The sequence below is a fragment of the Heterodontus francisci genome, unplaced genomic scaffold (assembly GCF_036365525.1).
Source record: "Heterodontus francisci isolate sHetFra1 unplaced genomic scaffold, sHetFra1.hap1 HAP1_SCAFFOLD_2072, whole genome shotgun sequence".
Lineage (NCBI taxonomy): Eukaryota > Metazoa > Chordata > Chondrichthyes > Heterodontiformes > Heterodontidae > Heterodontus > Heterodontus francisci.
The window spans coordinates 1-20786 of record NW_027141192.1 but is presented as its reverse complement, the minus strand read 5'-3'; the positions used below and the strand labels follow the sequence as shown (position 1 = coordinate 20786).

Genomic DNA, 20786 nt, shown 5'->3' with positions numbered 1-20786 from the left:
ATTCTCTCATTGGAGATGGTCATTGCCCGGCACTTGCGGGGCGCGAATGTTACTTGCCACTTATCGGCCCAAGCCTGCAGGTTGTCCAGGTCTTGCTGCATGCGGGCATGGACTGCTTCAGTATCTGAGGAGTGGTGAATGATACTGAACACTGCAACCCTTAAGTGAACATCCCCACTTCTGACCTTATGACGACAGAAAGGGCATTGTTGAAGCAGCTGAAGATGGTCGGGCCCACCCCACAGACTCCAGCACCAGAAACCAGGCCGACACTCCCCCAGTGCGAGTACCGAGCGGGCGGTACCAAGAGGGAGCACCGCACAGTCTGAGGGGCGGTACCGAGGGAAGGTTAAGGGGGAGATTTAATCGAGGCGTTCAGAATGAGGAGGGGGTTTGGATAGAGTAGAGAGAGGGAGAAACTGCTTTCCTTCCAACACTGGCAGTGGGATCTCTGACGTCTGCAGAGAGGTGGATTGTCTCGTCAGAGAATCTCTCAGCCTAGGAGTCCATTCGGCCCATCGCGCCTGTGCCAGCTCATTGAAAGATCTATCCAATTAGTCCCCATTCTCCCCCACCCCCTGCTCTTTCCCCCACATCCCTGCAAATTTTCCCCCTTCCAGTATTTATCCAATTCCCCCTTTTGAAAGTTACTATTGAATCTGCATCCACCGCCCTTTCAGGCAGCGCGTTCCAGATCACAACAACTCCCCGCGTTAAAAATAAATTCTCCTCCTCTCCCCCCTATGGTTCTTTACCGATTATCTTAAATCTGTGTTCCTCTGGTTACCGACCCTCCCGCCACTGGAAACAGTTTCTCTCTCTCTACTCTATCCAAACTCCCCTCCTGATTCTGAACGCCTCGATTAAATCTCCCCCCTTAACCTTCTGTGCTCCGAGGAAGAACAATCCCAGCTTCTCCCAGTCTCTCCGCATTAACTGAAGTCCCTCGTCCCCCTGGTTCCATTCTGGTCAATCTCCTCCGCACCCCCACTCTCCGAGGCCTCGACATCCTCCCTAAAGTGTGGTGCCCAGAATAGGGGCACGGTGCTCTTATATTGTATTAAACATACAAACGTAGTGGCATGAAGCTTGCGTTGGTGCCTGCTCCGTAATTTCCAAGACCGGAGAATAATTATGTTTCCACTGATTGTGGAAAGCGAGTGCTTTCCCCCTCCACACGGAGCACTGAGAATCAGAACAGAGTTTATTGAACTGCAAAAAAAAGGTACAAAATATTTGCAGTACAAGTTAGATATAATATTTTTATATATATATATATACATATATATATATAAATGCACATTGGAATGTGGACCATTATGTTTCTTACAGACTGTTTCATTGAGAAGAAGGCACCGATTGCTTTTGCAAAGGTTTCAGTAGATATTCGGGAGTTGACTTCGGGAGTTTGAAACAGGAGGATTTGTGTGGGGTCCTTTGCCTCTGTCCCTTTGGGACCACCCCACCCCCACCCCCCCGAACCTCCCACGCCCCAGTCAAGATCAAACTCCCTGTTAACTCTCAGGTATCGCCTGCAGGCAGTGACTACTTAAACTAACCCTTCTAATCTAGAATATACGATTTTTTAAAAAACTCAGAAAGTCAACCAGTGTGCGACTAATGGGAGATAATGGTGGGTACTGAAGGAGATGGGGAGGGAGAAAGGAGAGCACCAATGAGGTTTTAAAACTCTGCCTGGGACATCGCTGTCGGGAGAGTTAACGTCGCGCGACGCAAACCTCCACTTTTTTTTTTAAAAAAAGAAAGCAAAATCAAATAAAGTCAGCTGAAGTAAAAATTATTCAATTAAAAACAGCTATCAAGTCCCGCGATTATAAAGGACAGGAGTGTTCTGCGTAACATCGTGTAACACACAGTATATTGTTCCGCTGCTGTCCCCTCTGCTACTGCTCGCGGGGGGCTGTTTTAGGTGAGACAGGGGCCCGGCAGATGTTACGCAAGCAGGGCCCAGCAAGAAACGACTGGAGTTCCTCCTTTCTGTTTAAAAAAAAAAGGAAATTATCTAAAAATAATTGCGGGTGACCGGAGAAAGTGCATTGCATTGCAATCAAACACATGAGATATACTTATTAGAGAAGTGAGAGGGAGTTAGCCTGAGGCATTGCTCGTGGAGGAAACAGTGCGACAGGGAGGAGTGCGACAGGGAGGGAGGAGATGTGGGGCGGGGGAGAGGGGACACAGAGAGAGAGAGAGTGGGGTTGGAGGGGCAGGAGGGAGGGAAGATGGGGGGGGGGGGGGGAAGAGAGAGAGAGAAGGGGGGGGGGGGGAGGGGGAACCGAGCTCCCCAGACACTGCGGTGTTCCATCTCGCCGGCCGTTAGCGGGGAGTTCAGCAGCAGCACCCCGGCCCCCTGCTCCGGCAGCTATGCGAAGATGTTGGTGATAAAGTCCATGAATCGCTTGGCGTACTGCTCCGGGTTCACCGTCGAGATCTCCGCCCCGGCCTGGAAACAGAGACGGGAAAAGTTCAACACGTGAGGGAGGGAGGGGCAGAGGTCACTGGCAGACGAGAGACCCCACCCCACCCCACCCCCCCCCCCCCCACCGCTCCCCTATCTCTGTAACCTCCTCCTGCCCCCTACGACCCTCCGAGATCTCTGCGCTCCTCCAAATCCGGCCTCCAGCTACTACCCCCCCCCACCCCCCCCGGCAACCATGCCTTCAGCTGCCTGGGGCCCCGAGCTCTGGAACTCCCTCCCTAAACCTCCCCGTCTCTCTCTCTCCTCCTTTAAGATGCTCTTTAAAACCTCCCTCTGACAACCTCCCCTGCACGGGCCCTGGCTCTAATTTTCAGGTTCTTCTCCCCCCCCTCTTGTTCCGGACTCCCCCCTCCCCTCCCCCCCCCCCCCCGCCTCACACCAGAGGAAACAGTTTCTCTCTATCGACCCTACCGAACCCTTTAATCATCTTAAACCCCTCGATCGGATCATCGCCTCAATCTCCAACGCGCGAGGGAATATGAGCCCAGCCTGCGCGGCCCGCCCTCGTGAATTAAATGAACTCACCCCGTGTTTAACGGTCTTGGCCGCGTGAGCAGCCTTTTTCTTTGTGTCGTACTGAGTGAGAATGTCGATCAGCCCCATGAAGTATACCTCCTTTCGTGGAGCAGCTGGAGGAGAGAGTGAGAGAGATGGTTAGGGAGCGAGGCGGCTGGGGAAACCGCGCTGTCGCAGAGGTATATTTGATTAAAAGACCAGACAATCTGTGTTTTGACCACGCTGATTACCGCTGGCCCCGGGGTGGGGGGTGCGGGCAGCATGCTTACCGTCCGAGCTCCTGATAGCGTACACGTCTGTGAAAGGATCGTACTCTCCGTGGCTGGACGCCTTACGCAGGTGGCCGCCCTGCGCCTCCAGAGACTGCCCGTAGAAGGGGGTCAGCAAGCTGCTGGTGGCGCCGTTCGTCCCCTCGGCGTCGCCCACGCTGATCTGCTCCTCCCCCACATCGTGGATCCCCAGCAGCAGGCTGTAGTCCATAATCTTCAGGTGCGTGAGGAACTAGCGAGACGGAACAAAACAAACTCTGTTTCGGGTGGGGAGCAGGGGGTGCGCGCAGAACCGCGCCGGGCCCGAGCGAGGCCCTTCCGCCCATCGCGTGCGTGCTAGGCCCCAAGGGAAAGGGCGAGCCAGCCTAATCCCGACACCCCAGCTCTCGGTCTGTCGCCCTGCAGGTTACGACACCTCCGGCGCACATCCAAGTCGTCTTTTTTTTTTTAATTCTCTCAGAATACGCCGAGGTTTTCTGCCTCGACCGCCCGTTCAGGCTGTGAGTTCCAGATCCCCATCACGCTCTACGTGAAAAATTACTCAACTCCCTTCTAATTCGAATTAAACCTCCCCTCAGCCTTCTCTGTTCCAAGGAAAACTACCCCAGCCTGTCCAATCGCTCCTCATCGCTCCCTGAAGCTCTGTGATTTCCCTCCCTTACCACATTGAAGGCACGGTATATAAATACAGGTTTTGGTTTCTGCTGTGTCAGTAATAACTGGAGCGATAGGTCAGGTTTAGCACAGCCTCCAGCTTAAGGCAAGGTGCAGGAAGGGGGAGAAAAGGACAGACTCCATACAGCTCACCTCGACATCTCTCCTCAGCTTCTCCATGAACATTTTCTGCTGCTCCTCGTTCACGTAAACCTTCTGACTCACGTTCAGGAAGTCTATGTCCTTCAAGGTGGGCAATTCCTTCACCTGCGGGGACCAAAGCAAGCATCAGGAAAGCTCGCATTTCCTCCAGCACCCCTTCCACCATCTCGGGGCGTCCCAATCTACTTCACACAAAGTACTTTTCCTTTAAGAGCCGCCGTTTTAATGGAGGGAAACACGGTGGCCGGGCTGCGCCCAGCAAGATCCCACACGGCGGCCCAATCAGCGGCCAGCAAGCTCCCACAAACAGCAATACGATGGTGACGGGATAATTTGTATTACTGATGTTGCTTGAGGGATATATATTGGCCCAGGGACGCTTGGCAGAAGCCCCTCACTGTTTCACTTCGAAATAACGGCCGTCGGAATCCAAGCACGAGGAGCAGACGAGGGCTCGGCTTCGCATCTCAACCAGAAGACGGCTGCTCCAACAGTGCGGCACTCCCTCGGCACTGACCCTCCGACAGCGCGGCGCTCCCTCAGTACTGACCCTCCGACAGCGCGGCGCTCCCTCAGTACTGACCCTCCGACAGCGCGGCGCTCTCTCAGCACTGACCCTCCGACAGTGCGGCGCTCCCTCAGCACTGACCCTCCGACAGCGCGGCGCTCCCTCAGCACTGACCCTCCGACAGCGCGGCGCTCCCTCAGCACTGACCCTCCGACAGCGCGGCGCTCCCTCAACACTGACCCTCCGACAGTGCGGCGCTCCCTCAACACTGACCCTCCGACAGTGCGGCGCTCCCTCAACACTGACCCTCCGACAGTGCGGCGCTCCCTCAACACTGACCCTCCGACAGTGCGGCGCTCCCTCACCACTGACCCTCCGACAGTGCGGCGCTCCCTCGGCACTGACCCTCCGACAGTGCGGCGCTCCCTCGGCACTGACCCTCCGACAGTGCGGCGCTCCCTCGGCACTGACCCTCCGACAGCGCGGCGCTCCCTCGGCACTGACCCTCCGACAGCGCGGCGCTCCCTCGGCACTGACCCTCCGACAGCGCGGCGCTCCCTCAACACTGACCCTCCGACAGCGCGGCACTCTCTCAGCACTGACCCTCCGACAGCGCGGCACTCTCTCTGCACCAGCAAGGCTGGTTGGCCTGGACTTTGGGGCTTGTGTCTCTGTAGTGGGGGCCTCGAACCCGTGACACTCATATAGGGACACCCATTCATTCCTTTATCAAAAGCAACCCAAGTAGAGCCAGCTGGAGCCCCGTGGGGGAAATGCAACATCCGGCGAGGAGCAGGGAAACTCCCAGTGCGGCGGGCGCTGTGCAAATTCAAAGCATTTCGTCGTCAAAGGAGATGGTTCGCTAATTTTATTTTTACCTTTTCTTTGTCGCTTGCTTCGCGTGAAACCAGAGATCCCTGTAAAAACAAGAGGAGGACGGTCGTCACTCTCCAGGCCACTAATTTGGAGGCAGTCTCCACAGTCGGTGAGAAGACTGAGTGAGTTAATCCCTCAGGAACCTCAGTTAGACCCCACTTGGAGCACTGTGCACAGTTCCAGTCTCCATATCCCTTGGTTAGACCACACTTGGAGCACTGTGCACAGTTCCAGTCTCCATAACCCTCGGTTAGACCCACACTTGGAGCACTGTGCACAGTTCCAGTCTCCATATCCCTCGGTTAGACCCACACTTGGAGCACTGTGCACAGTTCCAGTCTCCATGTCCCTCAGTTAGACCCACACTTGGAGCACTGTGCACAGTTCCAGTCTCCATATCCCTCGGTTAGACCCACACTTGGAGCACTGTGCACAGTTCCAGTCTCCATGTCCCTCAGTTAGACCCACACTTGGAGCACTGTGCACAGTTCCAGTCTCCATATCCCTCGGTTAGACCACACTTGGAACACTGTGCACAGTTCCAGTCTCCATATCCCTCAGTTAGACCACACTTGGAGCACTGTGCACAGTTCCAGTCTCCATATCCCTCAGTTAGACCCCACTTGGAGCACTGTGCACAGTTCCAGTCTCCATATCCCTCGGTTAGACCACACTTGGAACACTGTGCACAGTTCCAGTCTCCATATCCCTCGGTTAGACCCACACTTGGAGCACTGTGCACAGTTCCGGTCTCCGTATCCCTCGGTTAGACCCACACTTGGAGCACTGTGCACAGTTCCAGTCTCCATATCCCTCAGTTAGACCCCACTTGGAGGACTGTGCACAGTTCCAGTCTCCATATCCCTCGGTTAGACCACACTTGGAACACTGTGCACAGTTCCGGTCTCCATATCCCTCAGTTGGACCCACACTTGGAGCACTGTGCACAGTTCCAGTCTCCATGTCCCTCAGTTAGACCACACTTGGAGCACTGTGCACAGTTCCAGTCTCCATATCCCTCGGTTAGACCACACTCGGAGGACCGTGCACAGTTCCAGTCTCCATATCCCTCGGTTAGACCACACTCGGAGCACTGCGCACAGTTCCGGTCTCCATATCCCTCGGTTAGACCCACACTTGGAGCACTGTGCACAGTTCCGGTCTCCATATCCCTCAGTTAGACCATACTTGGAGCACTGTGCACAGTTCCAGTCTCCATATCCCTCGGTTAGACCACACTTGGAACACTGTGCACAGTTCCAGTCTCCATATCCCTCAGTTAGACCACACTTGGAGCACTGTGCACAGTTCCAGTCTCCATATCCCTCAGTTAGACCCCACTTGGAGCACTGTGCACAGTTCCAGTCTCCATATCCCTCGGTTAGACCACACTTGGAACACTGTGCACAGTTCCAGTCTCCATATCCCTCGGTTAGACCCACACTTGGAGCACTGTGCACAGTTCCGGTCTCCGTATCCCTCGGTTAGACCCACACTTGGAGCACTGTGCACAGTTCCAGTCTCCATATCCCTCAGTTAGACCCCACTTGGAGGACTGTGCACAGTTCCAGTCTCCATATCCCTCGGTTAGACCACACTTGGAACACTGTGCACAGTTCCAGTCTCCATATCCCTCGGTTAGACCACACTTGGAGCACTGTGCACAGTTCCACTCTCCATGTCCCTCAGTTAGACCACACTTGGAGCACTGTGCACAGTTCCGGTCTCCATGTCCCTCGGTTAGACCACACTTGGAGCACTGTGCACAGTTCCGGTCTCCATATCCCTCGGTTAGACCACACTTGGAGCACTGTGCACAGTTCCGGTCTCCATATCCCTCAGTTGGACCCACACTTGGAGCACTGTGCACAGTTCCAGTCTCCATGTCCCTCAGTTAGACCACACTTGGAGCACTGTGCACAGTTCCAGTCTCCATATCCCTCGGTTAGACCACACTCGGAGGACCGTGCACAGTTCCAGTCTCCATATCCCTCGGTTAGACCACACTCGGAGCACTGCGCACAGTTCCGGTCTCCATATCCCTCGGTTAGACCCACACTTGGAGCACTGTGCACAGTTCCGGTCTCCATATCCCTCAGTTAGACCATACTTGGAGCACTGTGCACAGTTCCAGTCTCCATATCCCTCGGTTCGACCCACACTTGGAGCACTGTGCACAGTTCCAGTCTCCATATCCCTCGGTTAGACCACACTTGGAGCACTGTGCACAGTTCCAGTCTCCATATCCCTCGGTTAGACCCACACTTGGAGCACTGTGCACCGTTCCGGTCTCCATACACCTCGGTTAGACCACACTTGGAACACTGTGCACAGTTCCACTCTCCATGTCCCTCAGTTAGACCACACTTGGAGCACTGTGCACAGTTCCGGTCTCCATATCCCTCGGTTAGACCACACTTGGAGCACTGCGCACAGTTCCGGTCTCCATATCCCTCGGTTAGACCCACACTTGGAGCACTGTGCACAGTTCCGGTCTCCATATCCCTCAGTTAGACCATACTTGGAGCACTGTGCACAGTTCCAGTCTCCATATCCCTCGGTTCGACCCACACTTGGAGCACTGTGCACCGTTCCGGTCTCCATACACCTCGGTTAGACCCACACTTGGAGCACTGTGCACAGTTCTGGTCTCATTATAAAAAGATGTATAGAGGTACTGGAGAAGGTTGCAAAAAAGAAGTTTCACGAGGATGACGGTTTGAACCCCTCAGTTCCGCTATCAGGAAAGACTGAACCGGCCGAGGACCTTACTGAATGGCGGAGCAGGCTCACGGGGCTGCATCGTCTACTCCTGCTCCTATTTCTTGTGTTCTTGTACTCTCATGAGGAGCAGTGGCAAAAGGGGAGGCAAATAACTTCACCATTTACCTTTAAGTCGTACTTCCTGTGAACGGTGAGCTTGTGGCTGAAGACATTGCGCATTACGAGTATGTAGGTATCCTCACCATCAACAGTGAGACGGTACATAGCCAGGAACTGCGGTAGGACGATGTTGCCGTGGCAGTTTACAACGTGCTGCGGAGAGAGGGGTGGGAGGGGAACAAAATAAACAAAGATGAATGCAATAGGGAGCAGGAGGAGGCCATTCAGCCCCTCAAGCCTGTTCTGTCACTCAATCAGATCATGGCTGATCTGTATCTCAACTCTATCCACCCGCCTTGGCTTCATATCCCTTTACACACTCGTCTATCAAAATACCCATCGCTCTCCGATTTAAAAATTAATTACTGCTTTCTGGGGGACGGGGTTCCCCACAAGTACCACCCTCTGCGTGTCGACGTCTTTCCTAATTTCACTCCTGAAAGGTCTGGCTCTAATTTTTAGCCTACATCCCTTAGTCCGAGATTCTCCCAATCTCTATCCATCTGCCCTAGCTGCTCCCCATAATGTCTTTTAGACCTCGACCAATCACCTCTTAACCTTCTAAATTCTAGGGGATACAACCATAGCTTTAACCCCCCTCCTCGTAATTTAACCCTTGGAGTCCGGGTAACGTTCCGGTGAATCTGTGCTGCACTCCCCTCTGAGGCCAGTGCTCCCTTCCTAAGGTGTGGGGCCCAGAACTTGCTCACTTTAAGTCCAGGTGTGGTCTAATCGGGGGCTATGTACAGCTGAAGAACAACTCCCAGCCCCTCCTGTTCTGTTCCCCCGGATGTAAATTCACCATTTAGAAAGTACCCTTTCTCTCCAAAGTGGAGGACCTCACATTTGCCGACACTGAAACCCACTTGCCACAGTTTTGCCCCTTCACGTAATCCGTCCCATGTCGCGTTGTAATTCCACGCTTCCGTCCACACTGCTTACAAACGCGGCCCATCATAGTTTCCGTTCCCACTCCCGCCTTTGACTTCCCCCCCACCCACACTGTGGACTGCATCGCACCCGAGAGACAGCTGCCCCGATCCTGGGACAAGCTGGGTCCGCAGAGAGGCAAAGTATGGTGGACGCTGGAAATCTAAACGTTGGAAATGCTGGAAGCAATCAGCGTGCCAGGCAGCATCAGTGGAGGGAGGGGAGGGGAGGGGCACACAGAGAGATGCTGCCTGACCTCGAGTATTTCCGGCACTTGCTGTTTATATTCCCGGCCTGCAACGCCTTGGTCAGATCCCAGCTGCATTCAGGAAGGCTGTGTTGTGCAGGACTTTACAGCGCAGAAACAGGCCATTGGGCCCGTCTGCCCCGTGCCAGTGTTTCTGCTCCGCACGAGCCTCCTCCCACCCACCCACTCCACTCCCCATCACCAGAGCCTTCTATACCTTTCTCCCTCGTGTGTTTATCCAGCTTCGCCCCCCTTAAATGCATCCGTGTGGTAGCGAGTCCCCACATTCTCACCGCTCTCCGGGTGAAGACGTTTCTCCTGAATTCCCCGACTGGATTTATTAGTGACTAACCCTTGTATTTATAAGCCACTTGCTGTTGGCACTGATGACTCCTGGACTGCCCCTTCACTTAGGAAGAGGGGGGTGCTCACCTGGTGGTAGTCTGAAAGGAAACTGTGCATGTCTGCCACAACTTCGCTGGAGATCTGCTTAATCACATACTTCCTGTCATAGCTACAGAGGAAGAGCACAGCATGGCGGTCCTCGCACTCACCACATGGGGCACTTTGGGTCAGAGAAGCCTGCAGAACAAACCAAGTCGATATGTTGGTGCATTCTTCAAATAAAGGAGGGCACGCGCAAACATTGACCTCATCAAACACTCCCCAGGACAGGTACAGTACGGGGGGGTTAGATACAGAGTAAAGCTCCCTCTACACTGTCCCCCATCAAACACTCCCAGGACAGGTACAGTACGGGGGGTTAGATACACAGTAAAGCTCCCTCTACACTGTCCCCCATCAAACACTCCCAGGACAGGTACAGTACGGGGGGTTAGATACAGAGTAAAGCTCGCTCTACACTGTCCCCATCAAACACTCCCAGGACAAGTACAGTACGGGGGTTAGATACAGAGTAAAGCTCCCTCTACACTGTCCCCATCAAACACTCCCAGGACAGGTACAGTACGGGGGTTAGATACAGAGTAAAGCTCCCTCTACACTGTCCCCATCAAACACTCCCAGGGCAGGTACAGCACGGGGATTGGCTCCTCCGTGATTGAGAAAAAAAAAACAGGGTTAGATACTCCGGGGACGGACCAACGGGCGGAGGAGTAGCCGAAGCCCCCCGGGAAGCCTCTCACTGCGGGTGGCGAGGGGGCTCGGGGGTCAGCTCGGCCGGAACAGCTCATCGGACCTAGGCCCCGAAACCCTCCTCGGGAGCCGGTCCCGCACAACCCGAGCCACCTCTCAGAAATGCCCTCCGTGCCATTCCAATCGGCGCGGAGGGGTTTCCTGTACGGGCTGCTCCAGCACACTCTCCACTTCCCCGCCCTCGTCAGCCAGCCGGACACGCCCTGGCGGTCCGCGTTGCCATCTGGCGGCGACGGGGAAACCCCGATGGAGGTCTCTCTACGCGGGAGTCTTCCCCCTTTACCTCGGGGACCTGGGGTGGAGGGTGTTGCACAGAGCGGTCCCGTGCAATAGACTTTTAAGTAGGTGCACGGACTCCCAGGCCGCCTGTACTTTCTGCGGCCTGGACGAGTCCGTGTTCCATGTATTTATGGAGTGTACGAGGTTGCAGCCCCTCTTTGAGTATCTGAAGGGGCTGCTCCTCAAGTTCAGGCTGCACTTCAGTCCCATCTCCTGATCTTTGGGCACCCGGTGCGGAGGGGCTTGGGCCGGGAGGAGGATCTCCTCATCGGTCTGCTCCTGGGCCTGGCCAAGGTAACAATTCACAGGTCCAGGCTGCGGGCTGTCGAGGGGGGGGGGGGGTCCGTCCTCTCCGATCGCCTGCCCCTCTTCCGCGGTTACGTTCGCGCCCGGGTGTCCCTGGAGAAGGAGCTTGCGGTGTCCGCCGGTACGCTTGAGGCCTTCCGCGACCGGTGGGCACCGCAGGGACTGGAGTGCATTGTCGACGCCGAGAATGGCATTTTAATTTGTGTATTTTGTTTGTTTATTTATCTGATTTTAATAAAGTTATTTTAAAAAATATGTATATCAAGGGGGCCTGAGGAATAAAGGCCCCCTCGACATGAAATATATAAAAGGGGCCTGGAGAAAAAAAGAACAAATGGGGTGAGATACAGAGTAAAGCTCCCTCTCCACTCATTCTCTTCCTTCCTCTCCTGTTTTGCTCAAAGAAGTTTTGTTTGCTTTCACAATTAAATTTTATTAGAGTGCGGAAAGAAAGAATCTTTTTATCTCTCTGCGACTTTCTGTCTTGCTCTGTGCCATACCGTGGCAAACCTGCCTGAATCAGAAGGTGCAGAGGGAGTCCATTCGGCCCATCGTGTCTGCACCGGCTCACTGAAAGAGCAATTCACTCAGTTCCGTTCCCCTGCCTTTCCCAGTCACCCTGCACATTCTTCCTTTTCACATAACAGCCTAATTCCCTTTTGAATGCTTCAATTGAACTTGCCTTCACCCACGTTCTCAGGCAGTGCATTCCAGACCTTAACCCACTTGCTGCGTGAAAATGGTTTCTGTCATGTCACTTTTGCTTCTGGCTTGTTTGTTCGAGCCCCACTCTCGCGACGTCAGCACAAAGAAATCCAGGCTGACACTCCCTGCCGATGGTACTGAGGCGACGCCGGGCTGTCGGAGGGGCTACGATGAGGAAGCACCGCGCCATCGGAAGGCAGTATCCGAGGGAGCACCGCGCTGTCCCCCAGATGAGACGTTGAAACCAGGGGCCCCACGTTAAAGATCCCACAGTCACTCATCTCTAAGAACAGCAGTGGCGGGGGAGGGTGGGAAGTTCTCCCCGGCGTCCGGGAGCCAATATTTAATCCTCAACCAGCATCACTAAGGCAGGTGATCTGAGCGTTCATCACATTGTTGTGTGGGATCACGCTGTGTGCAATTTGTCTCCCGTATTCCCTACGTTGCAGCAGTGACTACAGTGCTTTCCCAGTCATTGGACTAGGTCAACAATAGTGTTTACACCTGCGTTAGCACGGTACCATTCTCTAACTCGTGAGACCTGGAGATGGACGGGAGAATGAGACAACTAAGAAGAGAGGCAGACAGGTTCTTTCCTCATTCTAACATGATTTTTTTTTAAATGACCAAACAAAGGAAATAGCTCGGAGAGGTGACTGGGAAGGGTTTGGTTCATAGATGAGGTAGATTCAAAAAGACAGACTTGCATTTATCCTGCACCTTTCATGACCTCAAGGTGCCCCAGGGCATTTTACAGCCAAGGAAATGCTCTTTCAGAGTACGGTCACTGTTGTAACGTAGAAAACGCAGCAGCCAATTTGCTTCCGCAAACAGTAATGTGATAGTGACCGGGTAATTTTTTTTTCGGCGACGTTGGCTGAGCTATAAATACCGGCCGCAGGACACTGGGGAGAACTTAACTGCCCCCCTCTTCAAAATAATGCCCTGGGATCCTTTATGGGAGGAAACTGGGCCTCGGTTAAACGTCTCATCTAAAGGGCGGCACCTCCGACAGCGCGGCGCCCCCTCAGCACTGCCCCCTCCGACGGTGCGGCGCCCCCTCAGCACTGCCCCCTCCGATGGTGCGGCGCCCCCTCAGCACTGCCCCCTCCGACGGTGCGGCGCCCCCTCAGCACTGCCCCCTCCGACGGTGCGGCGCCCCCTCAGCACTGCCCCCTCCGACGGTGCGGCGCCCCCTCAGCACTGCCCCCTCCGACGGTGCGGTGCCCCCTCAGCACTGCCCCCTCCGACGGTGCGGCGCCCCCTCAGCACTGCCCCCTCCGACGGTGCGGCGCCCCCTCAGCACTGCCCCTCCGACAGTGCGGCGCCCCCTCAGCACTGCCCCCTCCGACGGTGCGGCGCCCCCTCAGCACTGCCCTCTCCGACGGTGCGGCGCCCCCTCAGCACTGCCCCCTCGGACGGCGCAGTGCTGCCACAGTAATGGCACTGGGAGCTTCGATCTAGATTAGGGGGCTGAAGTTCCTGGAGTGGGGTCCGACCCCACGGCCAACCAACTCAGAGGCGAAGACAGAGCGACCAACAGCCATTCACAATGGAAAACGTTACAAAAGGGAGACGGAAGCACCAAGTCAAATCGCACACGTGCACGATTTTTAACATACATATACACAATCCCCGGCGCGTGCAGTTGGCGCAGGCGCGACACGCCCGGTATGCGCGGTCGACAAAGTCAACGTAATGATTTAAGTCTTTTTTGCAGCGGTGACAGGGAGAGCGAGGTGGCAGCTGGGTAAGTGAGTTTACAACTTATATAAACTTACCTTTTTGTTTTAACGCAGGTCAATAGAGTGGTCAAGAAGGCATACAGCATGCTTTCCTTCATCGGACAGGGTATTGAGTACAAGGGTTGGCAGGTCATGTTACAGTTGTATAAGACTTTGGTTCGGCCACATTTGGAATACTGCGTGCAGTTCTGGTCGTCACATTACCAAAAGGATGTGGATGCTTTGGAGAGGGTGCAGAGGAGGTTCACCAGGATGTTGCCTGGTATGGAGGGCGCTAGCTATGGAGAGAGGTTGAGTAGATTAGGATTATTTTCATTAGAAAGACGGAGGTTGAGGGGGGACCTGATTGAGGTGTACAAAATCATGAGCGGTATAGACAGGGTGGATAGCAAGAAGCTTTTTCCCCCAGAGTGGGGGATTCAATTACTAGAGGACACGAGTTCAAAGTGAGAGGGGAAAAGTTTAGGGGGGATATGCGTGGAAAGTTCTTTACGCAGAGGGTGGTGGGTGCCTGGAACGCGTTGCCAGCGGAGGTGGTAGACGCGGGCACGATAGCGTCTTTTAAGATGTATCTAGACAGATACATGAATGGGCAGGAAGCAAAGAGATACAGACCCTTAGAAAATAGGCGACATGTTTAGATAGAGGATCTGGATCGGCGCAGGCTTGGAGGGCCGAAGGGCTGTTCCTGCGCTGTAATTTTCTTTGTTCTTCGCTCTTGCAGCGGACTCGATGCTTATGGTAATGGGCGTCGTCGTTTGACCACCATCCGAACGAGAGGGGGGAAAAAAAAGAGAATTTATTTCTTTCCCCCCCCCCCACCCCCCGAACGCATTTTCATGAAGACCTGGAAGCCACCGCAAACTGCAGAGGAACGTTCGAAACGCAATCGCGAGGGGCTTATGCGGGCCAGCTCCTGTGTGTTGCGCGATTTGACTGACTGAATGGACGGACGGCGTGAGCGTCGGGGGGGGGGGGGGGGGGGGGGGGGTGGGGTGTAAGCGTCGGGGGTGCACGCACCAGATAATCCTGGTCATCCACGCCGAACCGCTCCCCGCAGGTTCCTGAACACTTGAGGGCAGTACTCCTTGAACTTGAAGTGACTCGGTAGATTCTCCCTGCAAAAACCGAAAAGAGACGCACAGTAGTGAGGCGCGGCTGATGCTCTGAGACCCGCCTCCCTTCGCTAAATAACTCATGCCGGTTCTTTCCCCAGCACACCACCTGCGGACAGTTGTTTGACAGCCAGGGGAGCGTTTAGAGGGTGAAACGTGAATTATGAGAAAAAATGTAAGAGTTCAGCTGTTTGGTGGGTGACATCGGGGAGCACTGCAACACACAGAGGGGACCTGCAATGCTCTCCCCTAAAAGGTCGTGGAGACTCGGAATTGATAGATTTTTGGGGGGGCTGGTATAGGGTTAAGGAACCAAGGTGGGTACAAGATGGACAAATCTGGCCCCGGGTTTTCTGATCGGCACACACGGCTTTCACGTGGCGCACCGTCTGCCAGCGTAGTCCAAGACAGGCTGGATGGAACCATCCTGTTCTATCAAGTGTTGGTAGGAGGGGGGAAACCATAACCGATAGCCCCCCCCGCTGTACTCACTTATTGAAGAGGTGATTGTTGACTTTGATCTTGCTGTTAGCTTTAAAGTCGTCGGGGAGGAGCATCACAGGCACCGGGACGTGGTTGAGTTCATTGATCTGCCAGAGAGCGAGTAAGGGAGGTTGCAGTCAGTGGCATAGCGGTCGTATCACAGAGCCAGTTTGGTGACCGTGAAACTATCATCGACTGTCGTAAAGACCCACACCTGTTCACTCATGTCCTTTAGGGAAGGAGACCTGCCGCCCTTACCCGGTCTGGCCTGCGTCTGACTCCAGACCCACGGCGATGTGACTGACTCTCAACTGCAACTCATTGGCAAGGGGGCAATTAGGGACGGACATCAAATGCTGGCCTAGCCGGCGACGCCCGCTTCCCAGGAAAGAATAAAAGAACAACCCTGCTCTTTTCCCCTTCCCTGCCCCCAGAGGGCTGTGGGATCTTTTCCCCTCTCCCCACCCCCCTCACAAACCCCACCTACCTAACCATTGCCAGGCCTCAACCCTCCCACCATCTTCCCCCTTCCACGAACGTCGCCCCCACCACCCGCACCCCCCATCCCTCAGCCAACACCACCTCCAGGCCCCATCCTCCCACTTCCCCCCCACCCCATCCCCCCCCATCCTCCCCACCCCATCCCCCCCCATCCCCCCCACCCCATCCTCCCACTTCCCCCCCACCCCATCCCACCCCATCCTCCCACTTCCCCCCCACCCCATCCCCCCCCATCCTCCCACTTCCCCCCCCACCCCATCCCCCCCCATCCTCCCACTTCCCCCCCACCCCATCCCCCCCCATCCTCCCACTTCCCCCCACCCCATCCCCCCCCCATCCTCCCCTTCCCCCCACCCCATCCCCCCCCATCCTCCCACTTCCCCCCCACCCCATCCCCCCCCATCCTCCCACTTCCCCCCACCCCATCCCCTCGTCGTCCCCGCCATCCCCTCGTCCCCCACACCCCGTCCCCTCGTCACCATTCCCCCCACCCCATCCCCACACCCCCATTCCTCCCTTACCCCCCACCCCATCCCCCACACCCCGTCCCCATTCCCCCCCTTACCCCCCACCCCATCCCCTCGTCCCCCTCACCCCCATCCTCCCCCTTCCCCCCCACTCCCCATCCCCTCATCCCCCTCACCCCATCCTCCCCTTTCCCCCCACTCCCCATCCCCCCCTTCCCCCCCACTCCCCATCCCCTCGTCCTGCTCACCCCATCCTCCCCCTTCCCCCCCAACTCCCCATCCCCTCGCCCCCCCTCCCCATCTCCTCGCCCCCCTCCCCATCCCCCCACCCCATCACCTCGTCCCCCCCTCCCCATCCCCCCCACTCCCCATCCCCTCGTCCCCCCCTCCCCATCCCCCCCTCCCCATCCCCCCCACCCCCTCGTCCCCCCGTCCCCCACTCCCCATCCCCTCGTCCCATCCCCCCGTCACCATCCCCCCCACCCCCCTCGTCCCCCGTCCCCATCCCCTCGTCCTCCCCATCCCCCCCACTCCCCATCCCCTCGTCCTCCCCAACCCCCCCACTCCCCATCCCCTCGTCCTCCCCATCCCCTCCACTCCCCATCCCCTCGTCCTCCCCATCCCCTCCACTCCCCATCCCCTCGTCCTCCCCATCCCCTCGTCCTCCCCATCCCCCCCACTCCCCTCGTCCCCCCCACCCCATCCCCCCCCACTTCCCATCGTCCTCCCTCCCCATCCCCCCCACTCCCCATCCCCTCGTCCCCTCGTCCCCCCATCCCCCCCTCTCGTCCCCCCTCCCCAACCCCAGCCCATCCCCTCGTTCCCCCCTCCACCCCATCCCCTCCCGCCCATCCCCTCCTCCGCATCCCCGCCTCCCCTCGGTCCCCTCGTCGTCGTCCCCCACCCCATCCCCCTCAATCCCCCTGTCCCCATCCCCCCTCCTCATCCTCCCCACATCCCTCCCCTCCCCCACCCCCACATCCCTCCCCTCCCCCACTCCCACATCCCCACACCCCCTCCCCCCTCCCCATCCCCTCGTCCCCCCTCCCCATCCCCCCCACTCCCCATCCCCTCGTCCCCCCGTCCCCATCCCCTTGTCCCCCCACTCCCCATCCCCCCGTCCCCCCCCTCATCCCCCCACTCCCCATCCCCCCGTCCCCCCCCTCATCCCCCCACTCCCCATCCCCACTCCCCATCCCCCTGTCCCCATCACCCTGTCCCCATCACCCCGTCCCCCCCTCCCCATCCCCTGTCCCCATCACCCCTCGTCCCCCCCCTCCCCATCCCCCCCGTCCCCTCGTCTCCCCCTCCCACCCACCCCCTTGTCCCCCCCCTCCCCATCCCCCCGTCCCCATCCCGTCCCCAACCCATCCCCATCCCCCCCACCCCCCTCGTCCCCATCCCATCCCCATCCCCCCCACCCCCTCGTCCCCCCCCCCCCATCCCCCCGTCCCCCACTCCCCATCCCCCACTCCCCCATCCCCTCGTCCCCCACTCCCCATCCCCCCCACTCCCCATCCCCTCGTCCTCCCGATCCCCCCCGGCCCCCCATCCCCCCCACTCCCCATCCCCCCCACTCCCCATCCCCCCCACTCCCCATCCCCCCACCTCCTCGTCCCCCCACCTCCTCGTCCCCCACTCCCCATCCCCTCGTCCCCCACTCCCCATCCCCCCCACTCCCCATCCCCTCGTCCTCCCCATCCCCCCCACTCCCCATCCCCTCGTCCTCCCCATCCCCCCCTTTCCCCCATCTCGTCCTCCCTCCCCAACCCCAGCCCATCCCCTCGTTCCCCCCTCCACCCCATCCCCTCCCGCCCATCCCCTCCTCCGCATCCCCCCCTCCCCTCGGTCCCCTCGTCGTCGTCCCCCACCCCATCCCCCTCAATCCCCCTGTCCCCATCCCCCCTCCTCATCCTCCCCATTCCCCCCACATCCCTCCCCTCCCCCACCCCCACATCCCTCCCCTCCCCCACTCCCACATCCCCACCCCACTCCCCATCCCCTCGTCCCTCCTCCCCATCCCCCCCACTCCCCTCGTCCCCCCTCCCCATCCCCCCACTCCCCATCCCCTCGTCCCCCCTCCCCATCCCCCACTCCCCATCCCCTCGTCCCCACTCCCCTCATCCCCCCCACCCCATCCCCCCACTCCCCTCGTCCCCCCTCCCCATCCCCCCCACTCCTCTCGTCCCCCGACCCCATCCCCCCCCACTCCCCTCGTCCTCCCTCCCCATCCCCCCCCACTCCCCCATCCCCTCGTCCCCCTCGTCCCCCCGTCCCCATCCCCTCGTCCCCCCACTCCCCCCCTTATCCCCCCACTCCCCATCCCCCCCATCCCCCTGTCCCCATAACCCCCTCGTCCCCCCCTCCCATCCCCCCGTCCCCTCGTCTCCCCCTCCCCATCCCACCCACCCCCTCGTCCCCCCCTCCCCATCCCCCCGTCCCCATCCCCCCCCCACCCCCTCGTCCCCCCCCTCCCCATCCCCCCGTCCCCTCGTCCCCCCCCTCCCCATCCCCCCGTCCCCTCGTCCCCCCCTCCCCATCCCCCCGTCCCCTCGTCCCCCCCCTCCCCATCCCCCCGTCCCCTCGTCCCCCCCTCCCCCATCCCCCCCACCCCCTCGTCCCCCCCTCCCCATCCCCCCCACCCCCTCGTCCCCCCGTCCCCACTCCCCATCCCCTCGTCCCATCCCCCCGTCACCATCCCCCCCACCCCCTCGTCCCCCCGTCCCCATCCCCTCGTCCTCCCCATCCCCCCCACTCCCCATCCCCTCGTCCTCCCCAACCCCCCCACTCCCCATCCCCTCGTCCTCCCCATCCCCTCCACTCCCCATCCCCTCGTCCTCCCCATCCCCTCCACTCCCCATCCCCTCGTCCTCCCCATCCCCCCCCACTCCCCTCGTCCCCCCACCCCATCCCCCCCACTCCCATCGTCCTCCCTCCCCATCCCCCCCACTCCCCATCCCCTCGTCCCCTCGTCCCCCCATCCCCTCGTCCCCATCCCCCCCACTCCCCATCCCCCCCTCATCCCCCCTCCCCATCCCCCTGTCCCCATCCCCTCGTCTCCCCCCTCCCCATCCCACCCCACCCCCTTGTCCCCATCCCCTCGTCTCCCCCTCCCCATCCCACCCACCCCCTCGTCCCCCCCTCCTCATCCCCCCGTCCCCATCCCCCCACCCCCTCGGCCCCCCCTCCCCACTCCCTCGTCCCCCCCCCACCCCATCCCCCCCACCCCCTCAGCCCCCCCTCCCCTCGTCCCCCCCTCCCCTCGTCCCCCCATCCCCTCGTCCTCCCCATCCCCCCGTCCTCCCCATCCCCCGTCCTCCCATCCCCCCGTCCTCCCCATCCCCCCCGTCCTCCCCATCCCCTCGTCCTCCCCATCCCCCCCACTCCCCATCCCCTCGTCCTCCCCATCCCCCCCACTCCCCATCCCCTCGTCCTCCCCATCCCCCCCCACTCCCCATCCCCTCGTCCTCCCCATCCCCCCCACTCCCCATCCCCTCGTCCTCCCCATCCCCCCCACTCCCCATCCCCTCGTCCTCCCCATCCCCCCCACTCCCCATCCCCTCGTCCTCCCCATCCCCCCCACTCCCCATCCCCTCGTCCTCCCCATCCCCCCCACTCCCCATCCCTCGTCCTCCCCATCCCCCCCACTCCCCATCCCCTCGTCCTCCCCATCCCCCCCACTCCCCATCCCCTCGTCCTCCCCATCCCCCCCACTCCCCATCCCCTCGTCCTCCCCATCCCCCCCACTCCCCATCCCCTCGTCCTCCCCATCCCCCCCACTCCCCATCCCCTCGTCCTCCCCATCCCCCCCACTCCCCATCCCCTCGTCCTCCCCATCCCCCCCACTCCCCATCCCCCCCACTCCCCATCCCCCTCGTCCTCCCCATCCCCCCCACTCCCCATCCCCTCGTCCTCCCCATCCCCCCCACTCCCCATCTCCCTACTTCCATCCCTTCATCCCCCTCCTCCCATCACCCTCCGTCCTCCCATCCCCCCCACTCCCCATCCCCTCGTCCTCCCCATCCCCCCCACTCCCCATCCCCTCGTCCTCCCCATCCCCCCCACTCCCCATCCCCTCGTCCTCCCCATCCCCTCGTCCTCCCATCCCCCCCACTCCCCATCCCCTCGTCCTCCCCATCCCCCCCACTCCCCATCCCCTCGTCCTCCCCATCCCCCCCACTCCCCATCCCCTCGTCCTCCCCATCCCCCCCACTCCCCATCCCCTCGTCCTCCCCATCCCCCCACCCTCCCCCATCCCCTCGTCCTCCCCATCCCCTCGTCCTCCCCATCCCCCCCACTCCCCATCCCCTCGTCCTCCCCATCCCCCCCACTCCCCATCCCCTCGACTCCCCATCCCCTCGTCCTCCCCATCCCCCCCACTCCCCATCCCCTCGTCCTCCCCATCCCCTCGTCCTCCCCATCCCCCCCACTCCCCATCCCCTCGTCCTCCCCATCCCCTCGTCCTCCCCATCCCCCCACTCCCCA

The 20786-nt window shown here is 59.2% G+C and overlaps 1 protein-coding gene across 1 annotated transcript; it reads right to left on the bottom strand.

Moving 5' to 3' along the window:
• Positions 1 to 1186: 1186 nt before the first annotated feature.
• On the bottom strand, positions 1187 to 15436 carry LOC137362448 (phosphatidylinositol 5-phosphate 4-kinase type-2 gamma-like). The gene is given in 10 exon segments (XM_068026836.1): positions 1187 to 2464; positions 3026 to 3129; positions 3286 to 3517; positions 4093 to 4206; positions 5488 to 5526; positions 8375 to 8521; positions 9978 to 10127; positions 14756 to 14788; positions 14790 to 14853; positions 15343 to 15436. Coding segments are annotated over 10 exon segments (1029 nt in total). The 5' UTR covers positions 15408 to 15436; the 3' UTR covers positions 1187 to 2383.
• Between the last annotated feature and the right edge of the window lie 5350 nt (positions 15437 to 20786).